This window comes from Chanodichthys erythropterus, chromosome 21 (assembly GCF_024489055.1).
Source record: "Chanodichthys erythropterus isolate Z2021 chromosome 21, ASM2448905v1, whole genome shotgun sequence".
In the NCBI taxonomy this organism is placed as follows: Eukaryota; Metazoa; Chordata; class Actinopteri; order Cypriniformes; family Xenocyprididae; genus Chanodichthys; species Chanodichthys erythropterus.
The window spans coordinates 4,180,244-4,190,957 of record NC_090241.1 but is presented as its reverse complement, the minus strand read 5'-3'; the positions used below and the strand labels follow the sequence as shown (position 1 = coordinate 4,190,957).

Below are 10,714 nucleotides of genomic sequence, written 5' to 3'. Positions count from 1 at the left end.
GAGGGAGACGGGTAACAAGGTTTTATAGACTCTGGACAATAAAATGCTTCCTTATGTTTCCTTGGCCACTGCTGGGTTGAAAAGAGGTTGACGTAAATGTTTATGACAGCTTTTGTGACCTGTGACTGTGTGTGTGCGTATGAGTGGGAGAAGGCAATTGAGGAACAGTTTAGTTATTTATGGCACTCTTATCAATTTATACAACATATCAAATGATAGAAACTTTTGGCCTTTGTGATAAAGACAGGCAAGTTAATGAGTAATTAATATACTAATGTTTTTCATCATTCCAAAAGTCAAAGAAACTATACACTGAAAAGTACTAAACATTGTTTTCCTATCCATATATATATTTATATATACACACAAACATGATGATTCGGTACAGCAGGGGGAGAAAACTAAACATAAAATTGCTTCTTTTTCTATTAAACAGTGGTTTATTGAACTAAATTTTGTTTCTCTCTTTAAATAAATTTAATTATAATTAACATTTTCTTAAGGATTAAAAAAAAAATCTATCTCAGCTAATGCTGTAAACTATATACAAGGAGACTTTTCTTGCACATTACTATAATATTAAAGGTTATTAACAACAGAGCCCAAACTATTACTGTTGCTGTTTATTTTTTTATTTTTTTTTTAGCTATACTAACACTAAAAAAAAAGTAAAAGTAAATTGCACATAAGGCAGGTTTTGCATTAACTTATAATCTAATTATAAAATTATTTTTCGATTATTTTTTTAAATAATCATTTACACAGTTGTTTCATTTACAAGTTACACATAACTTGTTTTCATGACAAATTTATTGAAACATATTAAGACATTACTAACAGGTAAAGCAAATATAATAAAAACATAAGCTAATATAATGTATATATTTAGTCAAATGCTCCCCTGTTGAGTTCATTTCTCTAGTGAACTAACATGCTGTGGACAGTAAATGATTTGCCTGAGGTAAATGTAATGCTATGTGAGATATTATTCTCAAGCTGTTTTATTGATGTCTTTCCACTGTTGAAACACTGGTTGAGAGATTAATCACATCGGCTGCATCCGAAAAGTTAAGCAAATGACTTGTTGCCTTGCTGCCTTATAGGCAATGACTTGTTTAATGATCCACAGCAAAACTGATATATTTAGTAGTAATTTCTCGCTAGAAATGACATCAGAAGTGGAAAACATTGGTCAAAACCATACATTTACACACAAACTGACCAGAAAACACAACTTTCAGACGCCATCTTTATTTTTTTAGCTCAACTGTCACAGAATGGAACGCACAGGATTGTGGGATATCAAAGGCAGCGAAGGATACATCTATGCTGCCTTCAAAAATTGATCAGATGAAGACATCTCCGGAGACAGGAAGTAAAGCTAACATTGGACTCGGACGTGCCGTGATGCCTTCCTACCTTGGAATATGTCCTCCGAAGGCAGCATTTTTAGGTTTTTTCGGATGCAGCCATTTTCTTCTTCTGTGCTTTTTCCTGTTGTTGCAGTTAGCAAACAGCATTGTATTACCGCGCGCCCCCTTCTGGATTGAAGTGTGAATTACCTGTGACTGACTGTATTCGCCGCCTAACTGCATGAACCGAACCGTGACTTCTGTAACGTAGGGGACAAATAGACCTACACTGTAAAAAAATGACCGTGATTTTAACAGTAAAAGATTGTAATGCTGCGGTGAAAAACTGTCAATTGATTTACAGAAAGTTTCCATACTATATACGGTGAATAACTGTAATAGATCTAACGGTACATTTAATGTAATTTTACGTTAAAATACCATTAAATTCACAGTTTTTGGAAGTGAAAAATAATTCATTCTAAAATTTACAGTGAAAAACTGTAAATTGACATTCCCACAATTCCCTGCGTGACACTTCACATTTGATATATTTTTGTTGAAATAACTCTGTTTCTTCTTAGTTTTTCTCATTTTTTTCTAATCAGTTATGTACATTAGGGTTTTATGTTACATCTAATGTTGTTAAATTAATGTTTATTGCATTTTTAAAATTTCATGCATGTTACCATGATGGTGTTTAGTGTGTGTGTGAATGACACTGTGTGCACCTTCTTTATGTTAGTGTTGTTCTTATCAGCTTGTGGAAAATCTGCTTGTGATGAACTTTGATTCATCATGTGACTCTTACCACCACTGTGTTTGGTGACTGTCAGTGTATAATAAAGGTTCAAAACAGATATTAGTACTTCATTAGGTTGGTAAATGAACATTATATCAGTTAATGAAATACGTTATTTTACCGTAAATTTAAAAAAAAATTTTTACGTTGCTACTGTATTTTTTACTGTAAAGTTCTGGCAACCACAGCTGCCGGTTTTTTACCGTAAATTTTACTGGGATTTTTTTTACAGTGTATTTTTATGTTTGCAAACAGCTATGATGTTTTTTGTGGGTAGAGCCTACCTGGTGGCAGAAAATGAAAGTTCTGCAGTAGCAGTTTGTGGAAGCCATGGAATTACAAAATACAAAATTTCTCACAATTCTGACTTTTTTTTCTAGCAAATCCAAGTTTATATCTCACAATTCTTAGAAGGAAAAACAGAATACTGAGATATACTGAGTTTATATCCTGCAACTCTGACTGTTCCCCCCTCAGAATTGTGATGTAAACTCACAATTGCAAGTTATAAAGTCAGAATTGGGAGATATAAAATAAAAAAATAAAAAAGTCAGAATTGTGAAATAAAAATGTTGCATGTTTAAAAGTTATGTAAAATGTTATAGGTTTACATATTATTTCATGCTGTAACTGCTATGTATGTCACCTATGAACTGCTTATGTGAATATTATGTAGACTTACAATTTACATCAAATTCATGCTTTAATAGTAATCATTGCAGTCCAGTCTGTGATTTGCAACATAAACGTCTCCGTTTAGCTTCAAAGGGCGTCTTCAACGATGGTATTTTATATAAATGAAGACTATAATTTTTTTATTCTGTGGATTTTGCCCATTTTCTTCCACTTGTTACTGCTATTTTTCTGTCACCACTATGCTAATGCAGCAGCAAGTGATATAACTGGGATGTCTGCTCCAAATTGGTCATACGTTACACCCCTAATATATATATATATATTATTTTAACTATTGTAAAACCATTTCAATTTACCATTTCATTTACCTAAACTTTTCTGTTGTTAGAATTATTACTGGGTAGATAAAATGTGTTGTTTACCTTACAAAACCTTAAAATATGACTCCCAATTAAGTTTAATGTTAAACGGAGGCTGATTTAATATAATAATTAACTCTTCTAGCTGAAACAGCAAACTGAAAGCATGTTGATTAGATATGCCAGATAACGCTGGCACTTCAAAACATTGTCAACATCACATGACTGTTTTAAATACCCTCAATAATGCCATTTATTGCTTTGTCCAGATAAAACCCCATAACAGAGACAAACCCAGCAGCTGCATACACATCTCATTTACATTATAGGATTTACTGACTATTAAGTTGGAGTGATGTGAACGGAACTTTCACAAAGCACATTGTCAGCTCTTAAACAATGTTGAAATGGCTTACATAAGCTAAGTGCACTGAAAAGCAGAAGACAACCTGGACATGAAGACTCACATTAGATGAAAGGTGTTTGGAGATGTGTAATTCATTGGAAGAGTGAGGTAAACAAACTGCCCTCCTCCACACAGAGATGTTGCTGCGATACAATGGCGACAATGGTGGAGAGGGGCCAGGGGCAGTACGGCACGAGCGAGTGTGTGTGTGTAGATCGAGAGCAAGTCAGCAGGTTTTATTCAGAACGCACTTTAAAAACAAAACTCAATCTTATACTACGTCAAAATATCCAAACACTATAATGTATAAGGTGCATGAGAACATGGACCTACGTTTTTGCAATCAAGATAAAGGCCTCATAACCTGGGGTAAGAACAACACGATAAATGAGGAAAAAGAATCAGGTTCTAATGAGCTTTATAAGGATCTCAGTTGGTAAATAATAAAGTTCACAGTAATAAAGATAAACATAAGGGGAACAACTTTGAATGAAAAACACAAGAACTTATGTAAGATAATACATTTTATTCAGAGATTTTAGGGACATTAATATCTTTCCAGAACAGATTCTTTTAAATAAAAATACCCCCCATATCTAACCCCCGATATAAAACAATTTACATTTAAACAAACATAAATGGTTATAAAAATCCTTGTTTATTCTTTTGTCCATATATATATTTCACATCTAGCCTTTGGCAAGAGATCTTCAGGAACCAAAACAAGACAAAGAAAGAGAATTATTGCACCTCAGCTACAAAGAAACAGCATTTGTTCCTTGGCTTTTAACAAAAACAAGGGGAAAAAATATGGAAATGGAAGTGTGGGCTAAAAAGCTTGAGTGGCTCAGGTGATCATGGGTAATTTTGTACAGTAAAGCTCAAACTTCCTGCTACACTAAAGCACAGTTGTATTCTCTTTGCTACCACTCGATGGACCGCTACTGCCTCGGACACAGGAAGTGATGTCACAGCCTCTCTCTCAGCACAGAGCAGCAATGAACTTCCGGAATGGGGGAGTACATGGAAACATGAAGAATGTGAAAGTAAAAAGGCATATTTTTCAAGTTGTTCTGGTTGAGGAAATAAAAGTGATAGTCTCTACAGGAAACACCGGAGGACTGGAGTGGATAAGAGAAGAACAAAAGTGAGTCATATGGGAATAATGACTGCCATTCCAAAGACCGGACACACCTGCTTTATCCTCATGTCCTGGATTCTGATTGATGGGCGATCCATTCCGGACTGAGTCGAAACCAGGCTGACAATGAAATACTATTCTTTCCCTGTTCTTTAGCTTTTGATGCATTTCAGTCTGTCCGTCTCTCTGGCTGTGGGTAGGGTCAGAGGTTTAAGGCCAGGGGTGAGAAGTCACACGGAGGAGGCGGAGCTAGGCATGCCATGCAGGGTGGAGCCGCTGGGCGTGCCACTGATGGCATTGAAAATATGCAGCGAATCTGAAAGAGCGCTCTTGGTTCCGCCCTCCACAGTGGAGATCTGACAAAGAGGAAGAGTGCAGGATGAGAAAGAACACTGACGCTTGAAGTGTACTGAATTTTGGTTCAAAAATATGATTTTTTAAAACTATGATTCATTATTACCATCCGATCTACAAAGGGCAGCACAGGAGAGAGAGAGAACGGGTGAACATTATACATAAACCAAACATTCAGGGTAAACTACTAGTGTATATATTTCTTATTTCAATGCGTTTCCATTGGCGTAAAGCTAAACCCCGATATACTTCAAGTGAAATCAAAGAACAAACTGGTGTAATGTCATTTCAAACAAAATGAGGCCAAAACGAAGTTCATTTGGAGTTTGTCTCTGGTTTGTCACCACTGGTTCATGCCGATTACGTAACAGACAGGCTCTGAAGCCTGTCTTTGATGTGGAAATCTTCTCTGATTCATTTCTTCTGTTCAGTCCATTGAGGTCAGATGTGAGTAAAAAACATGAACACACTGCTTTATAGCAGAAAATGAAATTATAATTCGAATTGAAAGTGACACTGACACTGTTTTTTCATGATTAATACTGTAAAGCTGTTTGCTTTAAAGCAACCTACTGTATAAAGTCCTTCAAATGAACAGAATGTGACATGACTGGAGTGATGAATTGCAGAGCTTGTGCAAACATGTCCACATTGCTGTGATCAGATGCTTTCTTAACTGTTTTCTCATCACTGTCATTTTTGTTGTGTTTATTTAATATTGAGAGGAAAGCACAGCATAGTGCTGTCAATCGATTAAAAAAATTAACTAATTAATCACATTTTTTTCTGTAATTAATCGTGATTAAAAAACATTGGAGTCTTTAATATTTTTATATTGTAATAATTACAATAATTTCCAAATTAATGTAGAAACATCTTAAATACAGTATATTTGAAATATTTGTTTAATGGCATCTTTTTATGAATGAAGGCCAGTATCACCGATACTAATACTGCTACTGATGTCTCTATGAAACTGATTTAAAAACAAAAAAACATTAATTATAGACATTCAGCATTACAGTGTAACTGAAAACTATCAGTTTCAACATTTAAATTTAAGTTACCTTAAAACAATCTTCACATAAACCTATTATGATAAATGTCATATTTACCTGTGGCCTTCCTGTCTAACAGGTTGGAAATATACAGAAATTGAATATTTATCAAACACTTTACAGTCTTCACTGCATAAATTATAAATTAAATATAGATTATTCCTTATTAAAGCTACAATTTTCTCTGTCACCTTTGTTCTTTGACGAACATTAATGTCAGACATCATCACAGCAACTGGTTTATTAGGCTACCGTCACTTTAAGAGCTGCTGCTGCAGAACATGACGCTGATCTGACACGCATCTCATTTTCTCACAATGCTTTAAGTTCATCTAAGACATTACTCAACTCATTTAAGACTGCTCTTATAAGGATACACAACAAAATTGGCATTTTGGCATAATTCTGTTTGTTATTGTTTGTTGAAGTGCGAAAGAGAACTCGATACTGGAGCACATCTTTCTGTGCACACGAGTTGTGTGTGTGTCACATGACACAACATTCACAGTATGGAAGGTCAAAAGGTTCAAAAATGTGAATTTTAACATGTCAACAACACATAAAATACGTGTATTTCATGCATATTTAACATGGATTTCACACTTTAAATATGTGTTGTTTGCGCGGGAAAAATCAGTACGTCAAACACGCAAATAAAACATGTTTAACGCGTAAAATACACATGAAATACATGTATTTTATGTGTTGTTGACCTGTTAAAATTCACATGTTTTTTAATCTTTTGGCCTTCCATATCACAGACGGCGTGTTTTAGTTTAAATGCATTTGCGTGAAGAATAGCATGATCATATAATGTAAGTCAAATTATGATAGAAAAAACGGATGCTGTGTTAAATATTTTTAACGGTTAAAGTGAAAAAAATTAATCGCTAATTTTGACAGCACTAATATTTACATATTCATTTAAACGCTGCTCCCAGTAGCATGGGTGGCGTTGGGATGTTTGCTAACCGTATATCGCTGCTAAGGTATGTCAAACTTCTTTTTAACTCTAAGCGAAAGATGAAAAAGACTCTCCCGTGAGTATATTGAGGCCATTAGGGAACCAATATTTGTGTGTGTTACCTGTTCATGCATGATGTGTGAAAGCTCTCTGGCCAGGTCTTTGTAACTGGCTTTCATCTCATCATGATATTCCTGTTGGTCCTCCTTGATCAGCCTTTCATTTACAGCTAAAGCCTGTCCACATGCCTCAACAAACTGCCTGCATACACAAACATCATATATACACATATAATAAGAAAGCAGGCATTTGTGTGGAGATCTTGAAAGGCTTTTCAAATGGTGGATATTTACCTGAAGACCTCTTTGAGCTGTTTGACTTTGTTATCTGGGTATTTTTTGGCGCAGGCATCATCAAGGAAAGCTCTGGCATATGCAAGTGGCCCAGCATTGACCTGAAGAGAAAGAAGTATTTAGGGGAAAAATAGGTCAGTTCAAGGAAGAAAGGAAGTAAATAATGTCTTTACTAAATTCTAAACAAACTATGTTTTAAATTCATTTATTTGATTATGAAAAGTGAACAGCATGAGTAAGATGCATCATAAAACGCGCAATATATGGGGAGACATGGAGTGGGTCAGACATGATTTTGACCACTTCATTAAGTTTTGTTTTGTAGAAAGCCTTTCTTTAAAGTGAATTTTGTTTTGTAAAAATTGTATCTAAATTTTAATCAATGTTTCTTCAACCAATTGCCTGGATTTAATAAATAAGAAGCAAATATAGCAGAAAATATAATCATGACAGAGGCGCCGGCGCGATCACTGGCACGTGAACTGGAGCGCGTCTTACAGGCTAAATGAACCGAAACTCAGTGTACAGGCTGCTTGCCTCACAAACATGAGAAAAATATCTATAGAAAGCTTGAAATATCTACTTTAACGAAAACAAAATAATTAAAAATGAAAAGAAATAGGCTAGGCTACTCTGATTATGCATTTTCTCTCTAGGCACGTCCAGTATGCGGAGATGATGAGAGTCAGCAATGTCAACTTCATCTTTTCAGCCGACACTGATTCAGAAAACGCTTATTAATAAACAATTAAAATGTCTCCTTGCTGTTTTTGTCACATTCATAATCATTACTTTTGCCAGTTCTTTATGGCAAGCTTCATGCGTGTGCTTGAGTGCTATATAGCCTATATTAAATGCTCATTATTATGGTTTATTCTCTCCAGTATTTAAGAAATTAAATTAATATAAATGTGATTAGTCAAATAATGTCTTAAATGAAAAACTACTAGTCGACTAGAAAAAAACTAATTTCACATAGGCTATTTTCGATCCAGCATGACACAAAGAGTGTTCTGGTTTGAGCTTGTGCTCCGCTCGCATGCTCACAGACACACACACAAAGCACTGAACATTATTATCAGTTTAAAATTATATTTGTGTATGACTAACCCTAACACACACCAGAGAAAACACTTTGCAGGTCATGTGGCTGAGAGAGAGCCTACTCGGATGAAAACCGCTTCAGTGAGCTCAATTATAATAACGCAGCATTTTTTTTGTCAGTAACGGTAACAGCGTTGTAATAGGGGAAAAAGTAATTTGTTTGATTACTCGTTACTGAAAAAAGTAACGCCCGTCACTGATAGTGAATAGTGAATTTTTGAAATAGACCTACAGTATGAGGGTTCATTTGTGTCTCACACACCTGTACACTAATGCTTCCCTGAAGCTTAAGTTGCAGGCGGATCATGTCGACCTCACTGGTTGCACAGAGGGCTCTGAGTTCAGCCACCTTCCCGCTCATCTCATCTATGGCCACCTCGATGGGGCTCAGGTCTGTGTGGTGCTGATACATCACTGCTATGCGCTTTTTCACGTACGGGAAACAGTGTGTAGCTGAAACAGAGAGATTGGAGAAGAAAGAGCAAATAAACACAAAATGGATGCAATGGTACGTTCAGAGAGGCTAGAAGAACAAACACATTAAGGTCCCCACTGAAATCTACTCATGTTTGTGCAGTAATCAGGGTTTACGCTCCTGTGGATGGCAGAAGCTGTGAAAAGTGTTTTATTTTGGACACACTCTCGAAGAAGGTCATTCTGGCTCAATGGCCATACCTGATCTGAACATTTATGAGAGGATGAGGATCAAGGTTAAACTTTGAAATCTCCCGGTAGCTTTTATAGCACCGAACAACACTAAACTTGAGATTGAGACTTTGATTAATCGTTTTTGAGCAGAACCGCTCGAGATCAGGGTGTACAGTGTTAGTGCAGAAAGTACAGATTAAAATGTAATAATTAAAGATTATTGCTTTTGGACTAGCTGGATAAATAAATGTATTAAACCATATGGAGGTCAAAGACATACTGTACATTCATTAAGTCATGTTTCCCTGTCTACAGGTGCACTTGTCAGCACAATAAAATCAATGATTTATGGATGTTATGGATTAAGGAACAACATGTATCTCTTATCTCTTTTTTTTATTTTTTTATTTTTAAGAAATGGATATCTTTTTTCGTCAAGGAAGCACTGAATTGATCAAAAATGACACTAAAGTGATTTGTTACAAAAGGTTTCTATTTCAAATAAATTGTGTTCTTTCTATCCTTTCATCAATTAATCCTAAAACACACGCACATACACACACAATTGCAGTTTCCACACTAAATAATGCAGCACAAGAATTTTCAACTGTGATAATAAATTAGAAATGATTCTTGGACATCAGCATATTAGAATGATTTCTGAAAGATCACATGACTGAAGACTGGGGTAATGATGCTAAAAAATTCAACTTTGCCATCACAAGAATAAATTATATTTATTGATATATTAAAATAGAAAACAGTTATTATAAATTGTAATAATATTTCAGAATTTCACTGTTTTTACTGTATTTTTGAATAAATAAATGCAGCCTGGGTGAACATAAGAATCTTCTTTTAAAAACTTTAAAAAAGTATAGATAATGAGAGTATTATAATAATTTTGTTGAAGCCTTGTGGGCGGTCCTCTGACACGTGGTTGCAACACATACAGTATTAATAATTAATATTTTTTTAAATAATGAATAAATGAATCATGGCTCGAAGTGCTGTCAAATCAAGTGTGAAAAAAAACTATAATTAAGGTAATGTTATGTTCATTAGTTAACATTAGTTAACTACATTAGTTAACATGAACTAATAAAGAAAAGCACTTATACAGCATTTATTAATCTTTGTTAATGTTAATTTCAACATTTACAAATACATTATTAACATTTTGTTAACATTAGTTAATGCACTGTGAACTAATATGAACAAACAATGAAAAACTGTATTTTCATTAACTAATGTTAACAAAGATTAGTAAATACAGTAACAAATGTATTGCTCATGGATAGTCCATGCTGGTTAATACATCACCTAATGTTTAACTAATGAACCTTATTCTAAAGTGTTACCAAAAAAAGAAACCTAAAACGAAACTCTTACATTTTTCTGAGCTTGACTGCTTAATAAAACAATTCTTTTTGTGATACCATGCCTTATAATGCTGATCTTGGTCTTTTTCCATTTTAGTGCAACGAAATCAGGATTAGAATGTCCGTTACCTCAGTGTCACAAATGTAGGTGACGG

The 10,714-nt window shown here is 34.7% G+C and overlaps 1 protein-coding gene across 2 annotated transcripts in view; it reads right to left on the bottom strand.

The window, feature by feature from the left end:
• Nucleotides 1–4,092: 4,092 nt before the first annotated feature.
• The window catches only part of dock9b (dedicator of cytokinesis 9b), a 116,444-nt gene continuing 109,822 nt past the window's right edge, over nucleotides 4,093–10,714 (bottom strand). For both annotated transcript variants that reach the window (XM_067374850.1, XM_067374851.1), the window contains exons 50-53: nucleotides 8,792–8,982; nucleotides 7,426–7,526; nucleotides 7,195–7,333; nucleotides 4,093–5,052 (exon numbers count right to left, since the gene is read on the bottom strand). In XM_067374850.1, coding sequence (XP_067230951.1) covers nucleotides 4,927–5,052; nucleotides 7,195–7,333; nucleotides 7,426–7,526; nucleotides 8,792–8,982 — 557 coding nt within the window. In that variant the 3' untranslated portion in view covers nucleotides 4,093–4,926. The remainder of the gene's footprint in view (nucleotides 5,053–7,194; nucleotides 7,334–7,425; nucleotides 7,527–8,791; nucleotides 8,983–10,714) is intronic.